This window comes from Nilaparvata lugens, chromosome X, assembly GCF_014356525.2.
Source record: "Nilaparvata lugens isolate BPH chromosome X, ASM1435652v1, whole genome shotgun sequence".
Lineage (NCBI taxonomy): Eukaryota > Metazoa > Arthropoda > Insecta > Hemiptera > Delphacidae > Nilaparvata > Nilaparvata lugens.
Genome location: NC_052518.1, coordinates 17,431,904 through 17,458,939, shown reverse-complemented (window position 1 = coordinate 17,458,939; position 27,036 = coordinate 17,431,904). Strand labels below are relative to the sequence as shown.

General features: G+C 33.4%; 2 protein-coding genes across 3 annotated transcripts; one reads left to right on the top strand and one right to left on the bottom strand.

The window, feature by feature from the left end:
- Window positions 1–2,111: 2,111 nt before the first annotated feature.
- LOC111053528 (stromal membrane-associated protein 1) lies at window positions 2,112–22,789 on the bottom strand. The gene is made up of 6 exons (XM_022340432.2): window positions 22,501–22,789; window positions 19,211–19,344; window positions 18,098–18,265; window positions 15,209–15,467; window positions 11,152–11,568; window positions 2,112–8,367 (listed from the first exon to the last, which is right to left on the bottom strand). The coding sequence occupies exons 1-6, from the start codon at window positions 22,616–22,618 to the stop codon at window positions 7,988–7,990; spliced, it is 1,476 nt and encodes a 491-aa protein (XP_022196124.1). The 5' UTR covers window positions 22,619–22,789; the 3' UTR covers window positions 2,112–7,987.
- A 371-nt stretch (window positions 22,790–23,160) lies between these two features.
- LOC111053527 (longitudinals lacking protein-like) lies at window positions 23,161–26,039 on the top strand. Of its 2 annotated transcripts, none has more exons than XM_022340430.2 (3): window positions 23,161–23,387; window positions 24,351–24,567; window positions 25,764–26,039. In XM_022340430.2, the coding sequence occupies exons 2-3, from the start codon at window positions 24,379–24,381 to the stop codon at window positions 25,962–25,964; spliced, it is 390 nt and encodes a 129-aa protein (XP_022196122.1). In that variant the 5' UTR covers window positions 23,161–23,387; window positions 24,351–24,378; the 3' UTR covers window positions 25,965–26,039. The 2 variants fall into 2 exon arrangements, with proteins under 2 accessions (XP_022196122.1, XP_022196123.1); XM_022340431.2 differs by having other exon boundaries at window positions 23,197–23,496.
- The last annotated feature ends 997 nt before the right edge of the window (window positions 26,040–27,036 follow it).

Sequence of the window (27,036 nt, the reverse complement as noted above, 5' to 3'; positions counted from 1 at the left end):
ACTTAAAAATCTACCCGAAGGTTATCAGCTCTTTAAGTTACAATTTATTGACATTTGAACAAATATTTGACAAATATTGGGGAACAGTAACACAACATATCTGATTAAACTATTTTTATGTTCGGAACAGATAAAATAAAAAATAGACAATATAAGGAAACAGGCTGTGCAAAGACTAAAAATTAAGCTGGGTTTACACCAACATTTAACAAAATGTTAATAACTAATCCTTATAGATTCTGTTGGATTCAACGGAACTTGACAAACACATATGTTCATCATGTGTATGATAAGTTATGTTCAATCTAATAGAATCTTTGGTGTAGACGCAGCTTTAACTTTCTACTGGTGACATTTTTCAAAGTTTTTCTATTTGTATATTATCAAGCTATCAAAATGAAAAAAGTTTTCTTAAGCTGCGTATACACCAAAATTATCAACAAAATGTTAATAACCTAATCCTTATAGATTATATTAGATTGAACATAACTTACTATCATACACATGATGAACATAATTATGTGTTTGTCAAGTTCCGTTCAATCTAATAGAATCTATAAGGATTAAGTTATTAACATTTTGTTAATAACTTTGGTGTAAACGCAGCTCTAGGAAAACATTTTTCCTATCATTACTTTTTGAGATATGAGCGCCTAAAGTTTAAATTTTTGGGACAGAACTTTCAAATTCGGTAACAGATAAATCTTCAAGATTTAAAGGATAAATTCTTCATGGTATTGTTGATTGAATGGAACACAAAAATTTTGAAAATATCAATTTTTGAGAAAATTATTCAATTTACTAAAAATGACCAAGAATAACGTTCAGTTGAGTTATTTTTTGTATTTTTTGGTAAATTGAATAACTTTCTCAAAAACTGATATTTTCAAAAATTTCTTGTTCTATTCAATCAACAGTTTCATGAAGAATGTATCCTTTAAATTGCATGGATGTATCTCTTACCGAATTTGAAATGTTCTGTCTTAAAATTTTTAACTTTATCTTAAATTTTTAGACCACAACTCAGTTGAAGTTTTTAACTTTAGGCGCTCATATCTCAAAAAGTAATCATTGAAAAAAATGTTTTCCCAAGAAAACTTTTTCATTTTGATAGCTTGATAATTTACAAATCGAAAAACTTTGAAAAATATCACCAGTAGAAAGTTTATTTTTATCCTTTTCCGTAGACTGCAAGAGAGTATTAAAACTTAACTTGCTAAGTAATTAAGACTACAATATTATTTCTACAACACAAGTTTGTTCAACACACCTGTTTAATTAATTAGAACTCGTCTGACCTTTGCATGGGAAAATTCCTTCACCAATTCTTCAAGATCTAGTGACTGAGCTATTTTATGTTTGCTAGACCACTCAGACGTCCTGGGACATTGTTCATCTTAGAAAAGTCTTCAAGCTCGAGTTTGAAAAGCTTTTTATAGAATTTTACTATTCACATTTAATATTATGAATTTATTATTTATTTGTATTTTAATATTTTCCGTTCCTTACAATTTGCCGCCTCCAAAATCTGCCGCCCACCCCTGCTCTTGCAAGAATTGCATGAAATCTTTTACATCCAGAGTTCGGAGATTTTTATACTTCTCTCAATTAAGATAAAAGCAGTAATGATCCTTTAGTTCTCGGCTGTATATGCACATTCGCACATTATTTTGGTCAAACTACTGTTGAAACCTTGAAATTCAACAGAAAAGTACTAGTTACATAGATTTGAATTTAAAGCTTTGAAGCTGTCATCAAAGAGGATGCAATACTCTATAGTAGTCTATTTTTCGATGTTCTTATTTTAGCTATGGAACAGACTCCAAAATATATGTATGCCAGTATTATCACGTCAACAGCAGTTTAATGATTCCAATTCCTTAATAAATCAATTATCAAAGGATTGAAATCATTGATTATGTTTTTGTCTCAAGAATTATTACCATGGATAATAGAACTACAAAGATTGTTCTACTGTTGGTTCGTTTCGCCCAATTGTCGAACGATCTTATCATTCTATTATGAATTTTATTCTTAAAATCAGACATTGAATACTTGAGAAGTGTACAACATAAAAGAGCAAACACAGTGTATAAAAGAAAAAAGACTCATAAATTTCATTATTCTTTCATTGACATTCAAGACATTAATCTGCACAAAGATATAATTTGAAAATTTCAACAAATAAGTCAATTACACCATTTATAATATAACTATAAATACTCCAAGTATTCAATAAAATAGAAAAATAAATGATAAATAACCACGATGAGGATAGAACTAGAAAAATAATAAATCTATAACAATCACAATATTCATTATCGAATAAGCTATAAATAAATTAAGCAAATATACCTCAGTGAACGTAGTATTCTTTCTCACTATAGTTCTTTCTTCCATCCTTGAATGGACTATCGCCTTCTCTTTCTCTAACAATATCATACAAATAGACACACATAGTATGACAGACTTCAAATCAAACTCGTTATGAAAACGATAAGAATATAACAATAATTTCCATAATTTGAGGAATGAGGACGAAATTTACCTTATGTTTCTAATAAGATTTACAGTGAAATGAACATTAAAAAATGCAGTGGATAATACACAAGCACACACATTCAAACTTACATTCATAAACGTACATATTCACACCAATACATTTACATGTTTATATTTTTATAATAACCAGCAATTCGAATAGCATACGTAAAATAGGATTCAGTTTCCATAAGATTATACAGCGATGATTTTGAATTGACATTGTTGTATATTTGAAACGAATTCACAATAACGAAACAAGAATATCAGAAAAATCGACATTTACAATTACGTGTAGAAGTAAATGTGATGTTAAGATTAGATATTCATGGAACCATACAACTATCATTTTACATATTCTGTATTTGATAAGCCTAATAGAAATCCTAAAATTTAGACACATAATATTGAATCAACATTTAGAACATTTAGTAACCGGTCCACATATATTATTAGAGACATTAGATACTGGAATATTTTAGAGTTAGATAAGCTGGAATTCCAAAATAAAAGTATTAATCCAATTCACACCTAGGTTATATAATCAAGATCATATTGTTCTAGTTGTTGAAAAAAAATAGATTTATTGAATAATAATTCGAGATTTTCAAACTTGAACAATGTCTTACAAATGTTTGTATTAAGATTATCAGATTTAACTGTGTAGGCCTAACTGGAAGCCCAATAGCACAATAATGCACAGTATACAGTGAAAACAATATGGTTATTCACCTTCTATTAGTAGATAGAAACTGATTTCAAACTGAGAAATTATTTTAAAAGTAAAGTGAGTGGAAAAGATAGAACACAAAAATGCTTGTGAAGTATTCATATACTTAAATACTTTTCCCATTTAAATTACACAGGAAAATTCATACATCTAGTATAATTTGTTGATAATTTTATAGAAGTTGTGTAATTCTGAATTATTGAATAAATAAAAAAAGTGTATAAAAATACACTTCAGTACTGTTTCCATTGAAATCACACTGGTGAATTCAATATGACTATTCAACAACATGGAAAGATTAATTTTGGAAAGGTATTTAGTCTTATTTTCTTAAGCCTAAAAAGTGATTAATCAAAAACGCCCACCAATACTTCTGCGGTGAAAGAAATGGATAATAGCACTGAAGAGAGAATTGGGATGTAATTTACTCATTTCTCCAAGTGAGTTCAGTTTTATCTCTTTTTAAGGGTTTCTACTACCACTAGAGTTAATACCTGAGTGCTTTCAAAGCTACATCAATCAACATGAGAAATTTTCTGTCAATATTTGGCTTTGAGGAGCCAATTACAAAAAATAAAACAAAATACATTATCATTATGATAAACGACAATTATAATATTAACAACTGAAACCAAGTAAAACATTGAAACTAGTAGTTTTTTACTCATGACTGATTAACAAAACACAACGACAATTTCATGATTGAATATAATATACATACTAACTGAAATAAAAATAGCAAACCAATCAATTCATGAAAGGTGGAAGAGAAATAGGTGAGTCAATTGATTACTCAATTATATTAAATTGTTTGTAGTAGATATTTTAGTTTTATTCAGTTACTTATTATTTGAATGAAATGCTTATGGCCCGAGACACACGAGGCGTTTTTTCAGACGAGTCCGCACGGCATGACAGGACAGGAAGCTCTTTGATTGACTGATTGGATTGAGAGGATATTAGATCAGTAAGGCTCAACTCACACTTATGCGACTCAGGTCGAGAAGAGACTCGTCTCTAGTCGAAAGCATGTGTTTCCAAATGATGGCACTCAGACCAGTCGATTCTAGTCTCCGCGACTGTCACCATTTGAAAACACATGCTCTCGACTAGAGTCGCATAAGTGTGAGTTGAGCCTTAGATTTCTATTCGTCTGATTGAAACATTAGATGAACATAACCCTAAAGTTTCTGTTGAATTATATTATGCATGTCATATCGGCATCAAAAGGCTACAATATAATGTTGGCATTATCAGTATTGATCAGTATAGTAGAGAAATTCGGAAAAAAGAAAACCTAGATTCATTGTGATTAAAGTATACCCACAAGTGGTGCAAGACGACCACAAGAGAGAGAAAAAGGTCACAGTGGTGTTGTTGTTATGGCAGAAACAGTCTCGAGTTTGTTGCTCTAGACAACTATATTCTACAGTGATAAGGCATTTGTACAACTAGGTAAGTACGAATTATCTGCATAGTCGACTCTTTCAGCTCCCTGTGAATTTCAGCATACTTGTGTGTGGAGGATTGTAAACCTCCAAAAAAACACGAATTCAGCATCTGGGAGCAAGGCTCTGCCGAGCCCTTTGAAAAAAAATCAAAATTTTCTGTCAATTACTTCTTGAAAAAGCTAACAAAACTCAGCCATAACGCTCAAAAACCACCGATTTTGGGCGGGTATTAGGTGTTATTTTAAAACCCTCCCAGTACAAAATTTTTACACCTCAGCTGAGCATGTTCAGCAGATTTGAACATTTTTTGCCAATTAGTTCTTGAAAAAGATGAGAAAACGCAGATTTTAGGCGCACCTCTGGAATTTTTTCAAACCCGTTCCTAGAGTGCCTCTAGAAGGCTTGAACATACATGCTTAATTTGAACGTATTGTGTTCAGTAGATTTTTAGTTCTGCTGATTATGAATCAGTGCCACTTCGTTTTTATATATTCTTCTTCTTTTCTTAGCACTACATCCCTGTTTGGGCTTTGGCTTCCTCCGTCACATGCCTCCATTCGTTACGGTCATTCGCCATCCTTCTCAATCCTCATCCTATTCAGATCACCCTACACATTTTGCAGCGACCTTCTTCTTGGTCCCCCTCTTCTTCACATGCTGAAAATTTACCCTCAAGCAGTTGTCTCTAAGGTCTGTTTCGCTCCATTTTCCAGACGTGTCCCAGCCAGCTGATTCTCCGTGATTTGATGAAGCGAACTATATCTTGGTTTTGGAGAATATTGTTCATCTCACTGTTACTTCTTATCCTCCATGTTCCATCTTGCCAAACTGGTACAATTCTTCGGATGATTTTTCTTTCAAAGATTTTAAGTGCTTATATATAGGCTACAGTTAATGTCCATGCTTCACTGCTATATGTAAGTAATGATCTAATTACCGTTTTATAAAGTTTAATTTGAGTTTCATGCTTTATTAGCTTGGACTTGATTATATTAACATTTGCAAAATATGCTCTACTACCACTGATTATTCGTTTGTTTATTTCATCAGACATTTAATTTTCTACATTTAGCTCTGTGCCTAGATAAACGAGAGTGCTCTACTTTTGAAACAAGAAGCGTCTCACTCTAACTGGCTCATTTCTTCTTCTTTGGGCCTGCGAACTTGACATCAGCATAATTATACTTAGTTTTAGATTCGTTCATTTCGTTCATTTGTGGCTTTCCTTCTTGCTCTATCTTTATAACGTCTCCTTAAGTGTAGCCAGATTTTGGGTCACCAACAAGATATCATGACTCATATATAGATTTTAATAATGTATTGATTTTTTTGTAGTAGAAAGTTGTGTATAGTATTTTAGCAATATTTTATATTGCTATTTTAGGAGTACAATCAGTATTGTATTTTCATGTATAGGACCTATACACACATGGTGTAGTATTTTTCTTATTCCCTTGGAAAACAAATTATATAAAGGGTGTTTGAAAAATAACTCCCTAGTTTTGATGTGTCATAGAATCTGTAAAACGTGATATACGCTATTCTAGTTTGTGGTGTTTGATTCAGCAACTGTCCAAGTTTTACCCCCCTGCAGTTGGCAGAGCTGCTTGACCTTAAGACGGCGCCAGGGAACAGTTCCTTCAGTTGACACTCGCTTTCCGGGAAGGTGGGTGGATAGGGAGAGCTCGCCCAATTGCTTGGCCACCAGGAAGCCCGGACTAAACCCCTCTGGACTTTTTCTTTTGGGGAAACATAAAAAATGTTGTGTACAGTGGAAAAATCCGAGACATAAACCATTTACGGGGAAGAATCGTCACGGCGGTTGGGACAGTTACACCTGATATGTTGGTGAATACATGGCGAGAGCTTGAATATCGTCTCGGCTTCTGCAGGGCGACAAATAGATCCCATGTTGAAGTGTACTGATGTTGAAAAAAACTTGAAGATTCTCTCTTTCATTGTATGTACGTACTTGTTGATGAAGTTTTCCATTAATTTACACATTAAATCTATACCTAAAACTTGGGAGTTCTTTTTCAAACACTCTGTATTTTAGCAATATTTTATATTGCTATTTTAGAATACAATCAGTATTGTATTTTCATGTATAGGACCTATAGACACATGGTGTAGTATTTTATCATTGCCTTGGAAAACTAATTATATAAATTGTAATAAATTTTTAGTATTTTTTAAAAAAACATTTTCTTTGTCTAATAGGGCTAAATTACTGAATTATTTTCAGTTACATTAAATGACTAAATACTAAAAAATACACCAAAAAAGCCCTAAATGACCTACTAGGACTCAAAGAGTTGAGTTCAATGTTTTTCATTTTCAAGGATATCTTGGGACTAGAAGATAAGTTCAATGAATCAATTAATTACTAAAGAATTGGAATTAAAACAATTATAATAATAAATCTCTATTCAACTTCCTCCTACTCCATATGGTTTGATTGGTTTGCAAAAACAAATTCTAGAAATAAGTTAACAGGAATCATAAAAGTCTGCAGAGTTCCAATGCAACTCAACTAATGTATTCCATACATTACTTTCAAATCCCACAAATGTTTTAATTCGAGTAGGTGGGCTAACTCATATTTTTTAAGAACAAGCAATATTGATACAGATGGCAGTGGAAATAAAATGTCTGTGCCTTGGTCATCAATAATTCACCTTGCTATTTGGGGAGGGGAGAGCATCTATCCCATTGAAGGCACAGTAGAAAATTCGAAAAGGTACATGATGACTAGCAAAATGAAAAGATTTAAAAAATATTGTGTCTGATCCTGTCATAGTTTGTTTGAAACGAGATTATATTCAAAATAAAGGAGAAAATTAAAGCCCGAAATAGACCCACGAGAAATGATAAATATACTCGAAATATATTTAACAAAGGGGATAAAAGAGAATTAGTAAATGTCTACTAAAACCAACAAGCAATTGCTATAACATTATCATGGAATAAGTGTTGTAGGATCACAAAAAGTATGCATAACAGACTAGAAAAATTGCCATTCATGAAACAGAGCTTTAAAATTACGAAATTAGAGTTGAATTTTCACGAGAACAGAATGTTGAAACATCCATTTTCAAGAATTATGAGTAAAATACATTCCAACCAAAACATAAGAGTATTCTGCTGGAGAATATGAAATACAAACACTATTATTTGTAAATAATACGGATCCACCAAAGCAAAAAATCTCTTAAAACATAACGTTTAAATCAAGTACAGAAACATTGCTAGATTTGAATTCTGACTATGACAGATTCGAAGACAGTGTCGGTCCCGGAATAGTAGAGGATGGATTCGACGCCATGTTTAATTGCATCACCTGGAAGTTTTGCGCTGATTGGAATGTTGGCACCATTTGTTGACTCTGTACAAATGCCCCGAAAGGAGCAGGAGACTGATTGTTGACCATTGATGATGATCCTTGGCTGAGACTCATCGCAGACATTTGCTGGTGTAGGGGTGGATTCATCATGCTGGATGCAGCGGACATCATTTGAGGCTGAGCGCCGAAGTTAAGTGGCGCAGTTTGTCCTGCTGACATGTTGTAGAAGGGATTCGATGCCGCTGCCTGATTCACCATCATTGGCGGCGGCTGCATTGCGTTCATCATGCCTGGTATCATACCTGCAAAGCAGTGGCAAAATACGGCATCAGACATCAACACGTACACTAAATATACTTCCGGGTAGAAGAAAGGAGACGGGGCCGCGCTACCTGTGCACCGGGCTATTGTTCCAAAAAGGTGCATCATCTAACTCTCGACTAGCATACTTTATTGTCCTCTGATTCCGCTTCATTACTCTCATTAGTGGCCCCGTGTGCTTTCTTGAAGGCAATTCTAGCTGGTAGCTGATAGTACCAACTTATCTATTAATTTGCACCTTACATCTGTTACAGTACTTGTATTTTCTGCAATTATTGAATGTAAATCAGTGATCAAGTACTTGTAATTATTGTATTATTCCCAATGGTTCATTTGATGAAACTCAACTTGCTCACAAGCTGTAAACAGACTAACTTGAGTTACATACAATTCAATACTTATTGAACGTACGATTTATTGGCGTCCTTTCAAATTCTAACAGATTGAACACAACTTGGCTATGATGTGTACGGTATCATGTGTTTGTCAAGTCCCAGTCAATCTCGTAGAATTTATAAGGACGGTAAACAAATGTACGTCCAAAAATCGATGTACACACCACGTATGTTCGACTAAATTGTCATCAATAGTAATGTGCGTGTTTATCCAATCACTTTATGCTACCACTGGTTTACAGCTGAAAGTGCCTTTAAGTAACCACACTGGTCCACCAATATAATTGCTCGGAGTGGAAATCTTAACAATAGACCACGAAAATGTCGAAATTCAACAACAATAGGTGACCACTAAAGGATCACTAGAACTTCTACCTGTCCATCCATTGTTTTCGGCGGCCCCGTCTCATTTCTTTAACCCATACTTCCTATAAGTGGGAGAACCTCTCACGGCACGAAATTTTTATTTTTCTAGTGTATGAACATAGCCTAAAAGTTTCTGTTCAATAGAGTTGGGGAGGTTAGGTTTTGACTTTTAAATGGCAATATGTTATTATTTAAAAAAAATCGTTTTGATAATTTGAGATAATAAACAAGACCAACTAAATCAACCTTCATTCATCATTGAAATAAATCTATATAGTGAGATTCACATTGCAAAGTCAATGGTAGTGACAGTATAGCAGAGTTGTCAATTTTCGGTTACAAAATTCTTTTATAGTAGTTAGCTGTGATTCAAGCAAGTTATTCTGATATATCTGACCCCCAGCTGGGGGGTATCAGATATCTGGTGATCTCCACCCCCTGGGCCCCAGCTGGATCATCCAGAAGTACTTGACAAACATCCTCTTAAGTATGAATTTTGATACTTGAGAAATGCATTGAAAAACTTGTGAAAAGAAACCCTCCAATTCAGCACCAACATTGCTGAAGCTAAACCTGTGCAAACTTTATCGCTTATACTTTCAAAGTTTATTTGTTCCTGAAAATCCTGGAAAAACTTGGGCCTACTCATAACCCAGAAAAAAAGTCGGAACTGTGCACCAAATTTGAACAATTTGTGTTTATAAGATATCTAGATAATATAAAAAACGCCAATTCTAAGCGGTCTTTGGCGAAATATTGGAGTCTTCTCAACATAAGATATTTGATTTAACCCCTAGCCTAGAGCTTCTGTACCTAATTTGAACGTTTTCTTTCAATTTGGCCTTGTAAACGCTATGAAAACGCTAAAAACCAAGTATTTTGGGCGTATCTTTGGTCGTAGGCTATTTCAAAGCCATTCTGATTCAACTGTTCTCCACCTCGGCTAATCCTGTGTAACAAATATGAATAAATATTTTCTATAAATTATTATTGAAAAAAGTGAGAAAACACAAATTTTGAGAGTATCTTTGACAAATATCGACAAGTCCTCTCATCGCAAAATTTCTAGACCCTTTGAAGACCTCTGTATCAAATTTGAACGTTTTCTGTTAATTAGATCTTGAAAAATCTGATAAAACGCTGTAAAAGCGCCTATAAAGGGCGCTATTTAGCGTAATTTTGAAGCATTCTCAAGACAAAATTTCTAGACTCCATCTGAACTTGTTGATTATCCTGCGAAAAAGTTCGCTGCAGGTAAGAATTCTTTATATAGAGGTAAAAACCGGTAAATTCTAGAATGGCACATGAAAAATTCGTATAAAGGATATTATAATATTGTAAAGGTGGAAATAAAGACTATATATATGTCATTGTGAGAAAGAAAAACTAAAACTAACAATCATGTATGACAATATTAAGATGTTCGACTTCGGGAGAAAGTGTAGTTAATGGGCCAAAAGATTATACAAATTATCACCTGGTTTGTTTCATACTTTAAAATTTACGTCATTTCTAAGAGAATTCCATAAACTGCATTTTATGGGAGCGTATGGGGTTAGTATATGGGGTCTTGAGTTGAACATTTCAGATTCCAATCCTAGCTTTACCAAATCCAACTAAATTAATCACCTTAAGCCTACATATTTAGTGCCTACAGCCCGACTTAAACTGTATAATATAATATAAATTGATTTGTTGAATGATTCTATTCAGTACTGTTGTCGGAATAGATAACATTTTCTTAAAATACATAAATTCTGGGCTACTTTCTTTTATTTATAGAATAGAATTATAGTACCCTTTGAAATTAATAAAATAAAAGAATAAGAATACAAATTATAACTACTAGTTTCGGTGGTCACACCACCGTCAGGTTATAAAACATAAACTAGTAGTTATAATTTGTATTAATTTATTCTATTATTTTATTAATTTCAAAGGGTACTATAATTCTATTTTATAGATAAAATTTTATTTATTATTCCGAACAAATCCGTGACTAACCATTGGCAGCCTGCGGTTGAAAAGTAGGCATCTGCTGACCAGAAGCCGTAGTCTGCTGCCTGCCGAAGTTGTTGGCGATGAATCCTTGTGCAGTGCTAGCTCCGACTTGACCGAAACTGGCGCCACCTAGTGGCTGGCCAGCAGGCTGCGGAGTCTTGGCATAAAGCGCCAGAATCGAGTCAGTGGTCAGCTGTTTCTTTTCCTGCGCCACCGGCTGATTGAAGAAGCTGTCCTCTTCGGGAGTGCGTTTGGTGGCAGCTGCCGTGGCTGGCGAGTTCATGATTGAGTTGGCAGTTGCAGACGCCAGGCTGGTGAAGGAGGCAGCCGACGGCGCAGGCGCACTCAGAAAACTAGTGAACATGTCGTCTGAAGAGGAGACACCGGATGAACATGATACCGGATCACCAATCGATGAATCTGAAACAGGCCAACATTCATTTCCCAAATAATCTACTGTAATAACTGTAAACTAATAATAATAATAATAATAATAATAATAATAATAATAATAATAACTTTTATTCACTTCATTGTACAATTTTACAAAGCAAAAAACATAAGAAATATCAAGTGCACTCCTCATTAGGCTAGGCCTGCGTCGAGGAGTGGTTCGTCTTATGAATTACAGAAAATATATAAGAAAAACGATTCAGCTGCTTCAAGTACTATATAGAGCTACTTACATAAATAGTATTATCTTATGCCATTTAGCAATCTAAACAAAAATACACATCTTTCACAAAAAGAAACAAATTGATTACAATGCTTAGTTTATATAGCCTAGTTTACAGAATAAAGTTAAACATATTTCAATGAAACAAAACGAAACGAAACAATTTATGAAGCCGATAAATACAGTCTTAACCTTCTACAGAAAATCGATAAGGAGGACTCTCTAGAAATATCAAAAGGTAGAACATTAAATAAACGAGGACCCTGAAAGGCTGCATGACCAGCCGCAGATGCAGTTACACATCTCGGCTCATACAGTTTCTCTATGGCTTGACCACGAGTTGTATATCCATGTTCAGGAGTCACTGGAAAATCTAATGGTCGTTCAAATACATATTTTAATAAGTTCAATTTATATAAATCCTCAGGGCTTAGAACTTTGAATTCTTTATAGATTAGGTTAGTGGGATATCTAATTGGTCTATTCAGACATATTTTTACAATTTTCTTATACTGCAAAATAAGGGGTTGTAAGATGGAAGATCCACAACCTCCCCATCCAACAATGCCGTATTCAATTACAGAAGAGATTAGGGCAAGGAACTAAAATACGAAGATCATTTTTTTCAACCTCCGATCACATATAAGACACAGACATGCGTTAAGGGGGGCGACTTTCACCGAGCTGAATAGCTTGTCATCCCCACCAAACGCCCTATGATCGGTGCGGCCAGATAGTCAATTGTTGTAGAGTTATAGACCCACAAACATGGCCGCCTCACTTGAGTCTGCCGCCAAGTGCTTGTTACGTAGTGTGACGGTACAAACACACTGAAAGCGGAGCGGAGCGTGGCGTGGCGTGGTTAGAGCGTTTATGATACACACAGGAAGCGTTTGAGCGTCAAGCGTAAAAGGCGTTGTCTAGTTTGCACGGACATTACTTTGTGAGAATATTTACTTAAGAGTATTGGATATTAGCTAAGCCTGCTAGGACAGAGTGGGTTAATGAAATTAGCTTAAATCGTCGACTAATTGTTGAATATCACCATCTGTTTAATAACTGTAAACTGTAGTTTACAGTAACTGTAACGCTTGTAATGTGTTAAGAAAGCATGAGTCCCGATTTTTTGAGTAAATGCGAATGTCAACTTCAACCTTTGATCATATTTTGACGAGAGTGGAGCCTGATTTTGAAAAACAAGTCACTAATTGGAGGAATCCAATATCGGCTGAAGAAAGACTTGTAATAACACTAAGGTAACCATATTTCATAGCAATATGAATGAAATGGATTAGAGAAGCCTTACTTTTGATTTCAAAGTGCAATAGATGGATGTTCTCTTTTGATAATCAAATAATACACATTACAGGGGAATTTGGGCAAACATTAAATTAATATACTAGTACATTAAATTAATACACTAGTGTACTAGATGAAGGGAAAATGTAGTAGAACAAGTGCATTATCATGTACAAGAGTAGACCACTAGTATGTACATTAGTAGGGCACTCGCACGTTGACGCTTTGACTCTCCGCTTGTAGACGCTCCAAAAAACAAACCAGCTTGTTCCAAAGTTTGACGCCACGCTCCGCTCCGCTCCGCGAATAGACGCTGTGTTTTAGCCCATTACTTAACATTAAATTGTTCACGACGCTCCTCAACGCCACGCCACGCTCCGCTTTCAGTGTGGTTGTACCCTTATTCGTTTTTGCAAGCAATAAGAGTCCAGTAAAATGGTCATTTTTCAGGAAACAATCCCGAAAGAATTTTTCTTATTAGTTTCTTATGTATTTTGGGGCGCTGATATCTAATCTGAAATTTACTGACACGCCAGAGGGCGGCTTCATCCTTAGAACCCCCCTAAAACCCATAAATCTTGGGACGTTTTCCAATTTTTTCCATTCTATATCGAAAACCACTGGTTTTTCGATAAAAAGCATTCTGTACAAAATTGAATAAAATAGAATTTCCAATAAATCGAGTGGTCGCACAGGATTCTACGATTTCTGGTTTTGGAACTACAGATTTACAAAAAGGGGGTATTTTTCAAGTTTTTTTGAAATTTCAGGAAAATCACTACTTTCACTCTATACAATTTGTACAACTTTGAGTATTATGAAGTAATGATTAAAAATCTCATATCATGTAGAAATACAATCAATTCTGAAGGATATTCCACAAAGTTTAGTATAGGGGGGAGAAGGAGTACTAGCAAACATAGAAAACCATGGTGTTTTTGCAGTAATTATTATAATACCTTTAATGAGGTTCAAGACCACTGTGTATATTTTCTGTATGCTAAAAAGTTTTTTTCATAAACTCCTTTCGAAGTGATGTTCCTGAAGTCTCGTGATTAGATCATTAGAAACCACCAATTTGGCGATAATGCTATTTTATTATACTACATACTTTATCAAACTGAGGTTCAAAATTATGAGTTTTAACTGGGTATGTTTCTTGTTTCCATAGTGCTTGATAAATAAATGAATATTCTGAAACAAAATGTAGGAACTGATATGTTGTTCGGTGCGGGAGTGGACGGAGGTCAACTGTGCATGCTTGAAAGCCTCATATTATAAAATTACGGCATGCTGGTTGACTCAAATAGCTGGATTCAACTCAGTTGAATGATCAAATGTTATTACTACGAATAGTAGTGTCTTTATGCTGTGGAAGTGGTAAATCGGTCTAGGGATCAAGTCAAGAGTCCGGGAATGTATACTATATTCCCTTCATCAGAGCAAATCTCTGCTATAAATATAGGTAGGTTTTGGACTGGTGCGTTAGGCCTACTTGTATCATAATTGGATGATTTTATGAATAAATAAATTCATTTTTCCTATAGTTACGTTGAAAAGTGGCCATTGCTGCACTGATTACAGAACGCAAAGAATCACTTTTCCGCTCTAGTGCGGGAAAAATTTTTCCTGCACTCCAGATTTGCAACATGGCAACGCAAAATAGTTAGTAGGTTATATGGAGCACCAGTGCAGCAAAATCAAAAGAAGTTGATAACTGTGACTGGTGCACGTTATAAGAATCTTAATGGGGTGGACTGTGGTGGATGACAGCAGTTGACAGCACACAGCCGCCATTCAAACACACATACTACATTCTATTTTATTTATTAATAATAAAATTACACAGATTTACATTTGATGGATTTCAGGGAATTTTACCCATAATTACCCACTTTTCATATTCAATGGTAACTGTAGGAAAAACTTAATGTGAAATACGTGCGCACAGTATGTGCTCAAGTTTGTGCTCACCTAATCCAAACAAATCCCTTCTCTGGATAAGTGAGATTGTATACTGTTAGTTTCTTATATATTGTTTGGCTGAATGAAGAGTCTACGAATTTTGGCAGAAATATTGCTCACCCAAACCAAGCAGATCTGTGGATGGTTTACTCGGGGAGCTGGAGGGGACAGCAGTGTTGCTGGATGCAGCATTCTGCCGCTGCGACTTGGGACTGGAGTTTGGCTTTGGCAGAGGTTGAGGAACAACTGCATCGGCTGCTTTGCGGCTGGCTACCGGGGTCAATGTGTTGGTGGTGACAGGTGCGCTCTTCTCCTGTTGCTTCTTCCGTTTGCGGTTCCTTTCAGCTGCTTCTTCCTCGAATTCTTTGTCCCAGTTCACCTGCAAAATTATTACATCATTGTGGCATTATTACATTACTGTCATCTTATCAACATAAGATGACAATAAAAGTTATAAGCTGGAATAGGATGGCCAAAAATTAATTGACACTGTATGCAAGCACAGTGGGCCATATGAATAAAGTTGAGCATTTGCTCATACTTCTAAAATATGGAGCATTTGCTTCATTTTCTATGAATAAACGTGAGCAAAACCTTTTGCACATGCTCATCAAAAAAATAGTTTGAGCATTTGCTGAAAAGTAAAAGCTTTTGCTCAAAATTGTATGAGCAAACTATTACTAGAGCATTTGCTCAACTTTTGAAGCAAATGCATCAAAAAAGGTGAGTCTAGTCTAGAGCAGCTTATCACCTTTTGCTCATAGTAGAATGGCTCAAATAATTCGTATGAGGAAGAGGAAACTATACCAGATACTATCACAACCAATAGTGTAGAACTATAAAACTCTTTTTAGATTCAACCATGATATATATCACCATTATTCCTACAAAAGAATAAATACAAAAGCTACCTGTTATAAAGATAGCCATCACAAAATAGGAGATAGGCATTTAAGAATATGAGAGTGTAGGCGATTATAAGAAGGCTATTGATATTATAAGAATATGCTGAAGATTATTATAGAGATGACATTTTTTCACGCTATTATTTCAAAATTCTAAAACTGTATTCATAAATATAGAAAACAGAGCAGACGACGCAAACACAAGCGGTGCCACCTGTTTGCATATTTAGCGCTTCCGTGAGCTATAAATACAAATTAAGGCTACAAAAGCGAATCAGCTGATGAAAAATCTTTAAAATACGTGAGCATTTGCTCCAGAGTTCAGGAGCATAAGGTAAGAGTATAAGGTAAAGCTTATTCATATCAAAATGAGCAAATGCTTTTGCTTCTACCTTTTGCTCATGAGCAAAATCTTATGCTCAATGCTTTTGGTTTATTCATATAAACCAATATATGCTTCTGGTTTTATTCATATGGGCCATTATTACCACATAAACAAGAAACAATATTGCAGTATTATTATTAAATCTAAATTGTATATTATTGAATCTACATTAAGTTATTATACTATTTATTAAAACTGCAGCTGTAGTTTTCTATAAAGTGAGTAAAATTAAATCTACATTAAATCTGCATAGTGTACTATTAAATCTAAATTATGCTAATTATATCAAGCTAAGTTTTTGACTCAAAACTTTTTAGTTTCAGTAAAATTTTGCCTTTTTGAATAATTAAAGTATTTTGTTAATTTTAGATTTCAATAATATCAATTTGATTCAAAATTTGCTAGTTTTTCCGAGCTTTGAAGAGAGTGCATTGTTTTTTAAAAGTGAGTGACATAACCTACATTTTGATTCGGACAGTATAGTATAAATTGGAAATGGGACAGTTTTGGACATGAGCCTGTTGTACCTTTCTCCATGACAAGTATTTATTCACAAAGTGGTTAATAAATAAATTAGGCTATATTATAATATATACTATATTAAATCATTAATCATCAACTACAAAAATAATATTGACAACAGGGACATCAGCTAGAAGGAAATTCGTCCCGCACTGATCAAACCCAGCTCCTTCTCTTTATCGGACAGGCATGCTATAATAAGCTAATGGATGCAAACACACCAACGTACTACTTATGGATGAGCGCTGTTGTACAATTGCAATATCATTTATTTATCTATATTTCAACTGTTTCTATTTAGAGTAATAGAAATATTTATTTATATTCTAACTATTCAAGTCTGTGTTATCACGGAAGAAGTTGCAAATAAGGACACACTAATCGAGACTACCAGGAATTAAAAGTAATTGAAACACCAAAGAATAAATAATTCTATAGTATTAGAAACACTATTTTAATTATTGAAATCTCTCCTTAACGTGAATATATTATGTGAATGAAAACAATACAATCGTTTTGTTGAATATGTTGTTCACTAACGCTGAAAAGAACTTCACCAAGAGACACTACATTATTTAAAACTTACTTCTACTAACCAACATACTCGAATGAGCTTGATTCACTGATAAAATAATTGAAAACTATACTGCATCTTGAATTGAACTGGGAAAATACAAATTGGAACCACATTACATCATGTGAACAATGTGATATTTTATTGAAAACTTAGATAATTATGATAGTCTTGACACGGAATGTTCGCTATGCTTGACAGATCAGAGTTGCATAAGAACAAAAAGATTTTGTGACAATATTTTTGCTATCTTTGTATCAAGGCATTTTCCAGTAAATTGTTGATGAATTAGAGGAATGAGCTATAATTTAAAGCTATAATTCATAATTGAGCTTTACTATATTTTTTCAAGAGCTGGAAAAATATTCATAGAACAAAAAGAATCTAGAAGTTTACAAACATTTAATGAATAATGAATTTATCGCCAAATACAAGAAATATTTTTATTAATAAAATAATCATTAAATTACACTAGTTTTTGGCGTGACTGGAAATTTGTTAGTAATATGTTATTCACTATTACGGTACCAGTAAAAAGATTTTTTTAATTAAATAGGTATGTTAAGGCTACAAAGACAAAATAGAATGGTATTGATAATAATTATTGTCACTAGGATACATACTGCAGGTAAAGGAGGTTGCACCCATTCTTTGGCAATGTACTTTTTCGCTTCATACTTGGCTCTTACAAATGCTTCCAGGGCTGAATCTGCCTGAGGACGACGGAAATTGTCAGGCAGATTAGCTTCATAAACTGCCCTGGCTCTACTGTTGCCCATCATTTGCAGACTCTAAAAATGAAATAGATCTCCATTAAAACTTCGAATATTCTCAGAAATACCGCATGAAAATGCAAATCTTCAGAAGTTCCTGCTTATATCATCTCTTTCACATTAATTAAAACAAATCTCGAACAGGTAAGAAGAGAATCGGGACTGGTAAAAATAATGAAAAGGAACTATAATATAAAATGTTCATAAATATGTAAGATATTAATTAAAAACATGTCAGATGTACTCAACATCTATATATATACCTCATTTTATAAATGAATATTTATTACTAGAGAAACACTCTCAATATCAAAGTAGAGCTTTCGTTTGTCTCCTTTTATCAACATGCCAGTTTTTAATAGAAAAAACTCAAAATAGCTTGGAGCTACATTCTAAAATACGGGAATTCTTGAAATTTTTTACAAAATTATTCATGAAATACTCCTCCTACGTTAGAGGTTTTAAAATTTGATAGTTTATTTATAAAATTTTCAGAATAGAAAGCAATAACAAATAGTCCAAAGTACAAAACTTCCCTTCTAATGAATTTTGATAGACAGTTCAAATGTTTATGTAACGATTATCAGTTCTTCAAAGATTAGGCTACATTGGATGAGGTGGAAGTAAACAATAGATAAAATTGAAAATATTTTATAGAAATAAATTTTATGAAAAGCATTTTCAATTTCAAAGGCTGATAATGGAAGTTCATGGTTGACATAAGTATACAATAAATAACTTATCAAGAAATGACAGCAAGCTATAAATGAAGGCGAAAGATAATTTGACACAATGGAATCTGAAATATTTCACTCAAGTTACTTGAAGTAAATAACTCAAGTTACTTGAATATTCTGAATGGAAAAATGAATAATCTCTTTTAATAATAGCACAGACAACCAGGTTTGTACCTGCGATAATAGGTTAACTATTAATATTGTATTAATTTGGAACACGACTTACCACTACTTGTTCTGGTGTCCATGAATCCAGTGTGACAGACTTCACTCTTGATATGTGTACTCCTAGATTTCTGTGAATACCAGCACACCGAATACATAGGAAAACTCCCAGATTCCATGACGCCCAGCGGGGACCTGAAACACACAAATCACAATTAATCTTCAATCATTGTTAACTAGCAACTATAGAGACTCACTCCTAAATTGTTCATACAATGCAATTTCCGAATACAAGAGATCAACTTCAACAAGTCTCATGAATGACTGTTTTCTGCATTTATATCAACAAAATGAGACAACCAGTAATATATATTTTTTCAAATGACAATACAAGCTCTTTTGAATGAGTTTATGAATAATAATGCGGTTTACTGAAACCGCACTACTTTACTGCGCTATAACGGTTTACTGAACAAAACCTTTTTCTTTCGCGTAAGTAGCAATGAAGATGTCTGTTATAAGCTTTCAAAATAATTCAATTTTTATATAGACCAGTGATAATCTAAGGAGAAAGTATTGTAATAGGAATATTTAATGAGCTAGAAATTTATAACGAAATATTTCAACTGGTTATCGAACAAATATAGCTAATACTTTCCACTTGGTCGGTTATTACTTGAGTATTAAACTTATTGCAATCACTTAGTCCAAGTGAGTTTCCAGCATGAGCTTACAAAAAACTTTCAAATACTTATCAAAAAATAATAATTACAAAAACTAACATTGTCACACATCAGGTTTATTCAACCTTCGAAAATTTACTCTAAAAGATAGTGTCAACTATCAAAGTAGATAACAGGGTTCGAGCTACTATTGAAATAGAAATTCAATATTTTTGAAAGTTAATACTCACTTATCAGTGACTATTACAGTATGAAAATACTCATATAATGACTGTTAGTTGCGTGTATAATGGGTTACCCTGAGTAACTACTTTATTTAATTAGTGTACTTTGCCATATCACTTTGTCATACTGAATTCGATTACTACGATAGTTGATGTTCAAACACTCTTGCGCATATAAAAATACTGAATTCTAATGAAACGTAAGGTGAAATATATATATATTGAAGAGGAAAGTAGAGGAATTCAACAAGTGAAATAAATCGATGCTGTGAATTGAAAGGTACAATTTTCATTTCCAATCACTGAAATGGTTCATACAATTATTTCAATAACGTATAAAAATGCAAATCAACTACATGTAATGATAAATATTTATTGAGTCAAATATAAAGGGAGTAATTAATATTTATCGCAAGAGATAATTTCTGAATGTGTGATGTTGCCATCTATTTTAACAGATGACTTTGATGTGCACATGGACCCACTGTTTTATCAAGTAGGCTAACTAAATCATTGTGCATGCTGATAATTATAGTTTTATTATTCATTAACTTCCACCATTATGAATGTGACAATACATACTTTTCCTCATGCATGAGCTACGAATAAACTGCGTTGGGATAGAGCCTGATGAGTTGTTAGGCGGGCCGTTCACTGTCAAATTTGTTGTCGAACTTGTTGGACTACTAGTAGGATCGTTATCACCACTCACGCTCAGACTTGTTCTCCGACTTCAGTTTAGTCGGATGAAAAACAAAGGCTAGCCGGATATCGGTCGGACCTTTAGAAGATCGAACTCATCCAACCAGACTTCCAACTACCACGGTCCGCAATCGGATCCAACATTGGATGTTGGACAACAAATCTGACAGTGAATGACCTGCTTTAGAAAACACTAGGATCACGAAATTGACAATGATGTTGAATATACAAATAATACTGTTGAATAACGGTAATTCACAACAAAAGATGAGAGAACTAAAAAACAGTACAACGAATTGTCAAAAAGGAATGCAAGTTGAGAAAGTGAAAGACTGTATAGAAAGATATCTGTTCTGATCCTGCTCAGAGGGCAACCATGAAAACATTTCCTCTAGGGCAGGTTTTCTAAATCAGTGTACTCAGTAGCTACTTTTATCATATTTAGTCCCCTATTACATACAGTGTAAACTTGGATTTTTTGTAATCGGTTTAAACTACTTTATAACGCTAGACCTTATTATTCCATTTGCTTCATACAAGATACCGGAAAGTTATATAGGCTTACTGAATAAAAACTTGAACATCAACAGCTAGTAAATGTGTTTAACCCAATCATAATTGAATGATTTAATGGCCGGTTATCCAAGTCAATGTTCTTGGTAATGATCTTCAATGCGAGGTACAATGTTTACTTTTAATAGTAATATAATTATAGAAATTAGAAACAACTCCTATCAATTCACCGTACTTAGAACAGTGAAAAATCCTTTCGAATGTTGTAATTGATAAATTAGTGCAGGAGCTATGATACGACATCAATAAATTATTCTTATTCCCAACCTATCATAAGGAAAACCCAGACACTGCATACGCAAATGATGATTTGCAATTTTGTACTGGGGTCATAGCTTCGTGTGAAGAATCAAAATATCACCTACAAAGTTATTCCTTATATTAATATATTTTATTGATAAGTATCTCATTTAATATTATAAGATATCAAGATATTGATAGGAAAATCTGACACTATTTCGAGTTCTATGAATATCATTCGGTTTTCACTATTCACAGAAGTTGTCTACCCAACCTTACCCGGCTAGTGCGACCATCACTATATTGATTTATCGTCCTTCAAGCCGCAGAGGACCTGAACTGAAGTGCATCAGTTCTGTCGATAAAACAGCTTTTGCAAAAATATTCAGAGAGGGCATTTGAATTTTTCAATAGGCCCATCTAAGTAAACAATACCTAGTATTGATAAGAGGTTATGCTTCTACCATTAAATGAAACATTCAAATTCTATAACGTTCAAACACGTAATACCCGAGTTGGTGATCTGAGGACAAACACCATTATGTCCTTTTGAAAACATAACATTAATTAGTCATACAGTAATGAGATAGAGAATAAATTAAGGGACACAACAGTAGATATTCTGAAACAGCATTTACGTGTCTGTGTACGTTTGGTTAGAAAGATTACCGGTATGAAAAGCCTTTGAGGACAATTTCCTCTAGAATATTAATTTTATTTTCCTCGTTGTGGAAATAGAATAGAGCTTTGAACTTATATAGACATCTGGATAATACAGAGACAATGCACATCGAACCCGGAACTGATCAAGAATGTCATCTCACCAATTTCAATTCATGCATACAAACTTAGATTAACAGTGAAGTTATTGCTCGTCAAAAGAAGTTAATAGCTAATTTACAAGATTTAGTTTAAAACCGGTCACTTACCTTTTGAATCACAATCCACACAATACTTATTATCGTCGTCTCTCAACATCTGAGTCAAGAGAGCCTGACATTTGTCCTGCACCTGTTTTTGTCTTTCTTTATCTGCTTTCGAAGTCATTTGGCAGCTGAGATTCTTAAGTACTGAGTACAAATAGATTGAATTTTATAGTAAACTACAGGAGAACTGAACCGTTATTTGGATTATTCCACAAACTTCCTAAATTTCAAAGTCTGGACACAGGCCTAGGCTACATTCCCAACTCCCATTACAATTATACAATTTTACAACAAAGCTTGGAGTTGGAGTCATGGGAAATGAATATGTAATGCAATGCTGCCAACATGACATTGATGAAACGAAACTAATTCAATATAATTATTGATAAGTCTTCAAAAATTGGATTGAATTTATTGTCGATCATGAACATTGAAATATCATTTAAAACAAAGTTGAAGAATGTACGATGATAATAACAAGTCTCAAGCCTTTTTGAGAAAGGTCTAATATCATATTCAATAAAACAAAATTGAAAATAATTCATTAATAACTTGATCTGATCAATATAATTTGATAAATAAGATTGATATAATCATCACATATGAATTTTTCTCAATGACACTAAAAATAAGACCAAATTAATATCATAAAAATAAACTTTTATATCAACGGTAGCTCGGTAGCTTACGTGCAAACAAAGTTTCAGATGAACATAGATCATAATCTTTTGCATCAATGGCTGCTAATGCCAAGTACTTACAATTATAATAGTAAACATTAACATTAACTATTGTGTTTAGTTATTTTACATATATTTTTAAATAAAACTAATGTTTTTTTGACATAACTGTGCAATAAAATTTCATCGTTTCATAAATTCTTTCACAAGGTAAGAAATAAGATTCAGATTAAAGAAGTGTCAACTTCATTTTTGATAAGCATTTGCATTATTTTTGAGACAAATTGGAAAGTTGTTGACTGCTCTGTCATAGAGTAATGTGAGTAGTCCATTTTATAATGCACTCTTCTTTATGTTGTTTCACTATTTTTATAAATTTAAAATAGATAAGAAAAACTGATTTGGTGGCAGCTTTAACCTCTTTTCAAAGAGAGCAATGAAATAACGGTAGCCTAATTTTATCTACACAGATTAAATGGTATTGCATTATGTTACCATGATTATGTGCATTATTATTTTCAATAAAATATTCTATAAAAGTGAGTTTAAGTCATGTTCTTTTATTATTTTATAATATTGTTTGTATTATTTCTTGGTTATATGATCCAATCAAACCAAGTTGTTATAGTATTTAGTGATAGTTTGGGCTTAGTATAAAACTATACAACAATTTACATGTCATTCTAATTATCATTATTACAACATTCAAATTGGGATGTGAACATTGATTTAGTACCGTAGCCTAATAGCTAGAATTATAATTAGCCTATATTATTTATATTGATTTCAATGTCAAATATGTTTCATGTTCAATAAATATATTTGACATGGGTTGCATGACAGAGAAGTAGAAAATAAAATTATAGAAATAAAGATAACCGTAACTTACATGTTCCTAACATTTATTTATTCTTTGATGAAGGAAAAAAATTGGGCATCCTTCTTGTTGAAATATGATTTATTCTTAAGGTACTTTGATCTTTTTATTATTCTTAATAACAAACCAACTTAAAATAATACAAGTTGAACTTAGGAACCCCAATTTAATTGACCGATTTGATGAAATATATTCATCATGATTGTACTTGTATTTTGTAACATCAACAATATTCACCTGTAGCGTTGAATATGTGTAGGCCCACATGAAGAATGATGAGCACCTATTTTCCACAGATTCCCATTTACGTCTTCTTGAAACACCATGGCAGCCGATCAACAACAGTTCTTCCTGAAATGGAAAGATTTTCATTCGAACATGGTGACTTCATTCCGGCACCTGAGGGATGAAAAGAGCTTCACAGACGTCACATTAGCTTGTGAGGGCCAGACGTGCAATGCCCACAGAATGGTCCTTTCAGCTTGCAGCCCCTACTTCAAATCTCTTCTAGAAGTGAGAAATTCAAACTACTTCTTTTTTTAAATATACTGCACGGTTTCATGAGTGCGATGCAACATCCGCATAGCAATGTTGATTCGAAATAATGTCAACTTTATCTAAGTTATCATACTATAGTGAGAACCACAAAGACAGCATCTGATTAAGATTGGTTTGCTATCCTTGTCTGTCATTAGACGAAACAGATTACTCCATCCTTTTTTAACTCCGCACCGTTGCCGTATTGTAGGCTATAAAAAATACAATGAACTAAGCTTATCAAAATATTAATCTCAATTTTGAAAATGTATTATTAAAAAAATATATATTCAATATAGATTAAATTTCTAAATATTAAATTAAGATTCAAGTTATTTTATAAAAATATTTATTTTCTTGACGAATAAAATATATTTTGTATAGAATTAGGCTATCCAACAATAAGCAACAATTATTATTACAATATAACTTCTTCTTTATTCATAACCTCACTTCTAGAGACGATGGCGTCATGTGAATAAATACAAAAACAAACTGAAAACACTAATTTATCAAGATGGCAGTGATCAAACTCAAATCGAAAATTAATTATCACTAAAGACCTTGCTCTTCATTCAATGACACTTTAGCCAGATAACATTTTAGATAATCATTCAGAAATTCTTGGACATCGTTCACAAACACTCTCTCGAACACGCTCCAACTGCTTCGCCCCTGCAGACAACTTGTTGAAGTAGCGTTGTGCTAAACTCCTATAGCATACCCGCGATCTCTTGGCGCTCTCTGGAGATGCCAAACAGATATCGAGGCTGTTATTATTTTTCTTGACGTACATAAGGCAGAGTAGGAGGAAGTGGCTGATTACTGGTAGAATACCCAGCCTAACAAGAATGGGCTGAGGGAGATGTTTGCTTCCAGTAATGATCCTGGCAGCCCGTTTTTGCAGCTTAAGTATGTCCACAATTTTGGCTGAATGACCTACATGAGTAGACTGTAGGACATATTATTAAATCATATAATACTGAGTGATACATATTAAGTAGACCTACCCATGTTTTGTGATGTAACATTTGTGCTTTATGTCTGATGACCATTTAAAAAATCTCATTTACTTTTGATATTTGTTATGTCTGGAGGTGATTAATGCTCATGATAGAAAGTTTGTGTCCATTTTATAAAATGTTAATTGATTTTTCTCTTATTTGCTGTAGGAGAATCCATCGAAACATCCAATAATCATCTTGAAAGACGTACCGTTCATTCATCTGCAATCGATTCTTGAGTTCATGTACGCCGGAGAAGTGAACGTATCACAAGAGCAACTTCCCGCCTTTTTGAAAACAGCTGATCGACTGCAAGTCAAAGGACTAGCCGAACCTACACAAAATATCATAACTGGAAAAATGGGATGAAAGTATGTTTTATGTGCGGGTTAGGCCGAGAATGTAATTCTTAGCCGTAAAAATGTTTATTCAAAGAATGTTGAAGTGATTAATGTTGAGTGAAGGACAATTTGAAAAGTGTTCACAAGCAACATAGACTCTCTCAAGCAACTATTTACCTTTGTAGAAATCTTGAAAACAACAAGAAATTTTGTTGTGATGAAGTAACGTACTGATGTAAGTTCCACAGCTATTGTTATGGATTCATACTGCTTCTACTTACATTTCTAAGAAATGCAAGAAAAGTGTTTGAGAAAAAATGTAAAACATATGTTGCAACAGTTATCAAAAAACTGTTATTTATATTAGTGGCAAAAATTAGTTTGATTTTTAATTTGAATTAACTTTTTCTATTTGAAGACTTAAATTCTCAATTGACTATATTCAAACTGAATCGACCACATGACCAATTTGAATATAAATTTCAACAACTATTATACTGGTTTTTAAGATTCGATGATTTTATTCAAAACAGTTATTATTATCAACGGATAACATGTGTAGGCCACATAAGGTGAAACAAAAATGAAAAGTAAACAATTTTTGTATTCCAAACCTCCCTGCATTTCGGCTGAGATCTGAAACTTGTTCAAAAGAGACTACTCTTCAAAAAGTAACAACTCTCAATTACATTCGATTCTTTCATCATTCTTATTTAAAAATCCATTCCATTATGCTTCTATAATTAGAAAAGTAATTTTCTTTAATATATATTTGTGAGAAAATAGGGAATTTTATGACAGAAATTTAAATCCCAATAATTTATTGAATAGCCTATTTAAATCTAGTTGGAACCACACAATAGAATCAACTTGTCCATTAAAATCAAGCTATTTATGTAACTATCAACGATAATGGAGCATTAACGAATCAGGTATTCCTTTTTTCAAGAATACTGCTCGTAGCATATCGTCACTGGTTTAAGGAAACCTCGTATGTGTCGAATTTCATATTTTTCAGGAGAGCAAAAAACAACTTAAAATTGCTGGTATTTCATTGAAAAATTATCAAAACATTTTTTTTGTACATAATATAACCTTCC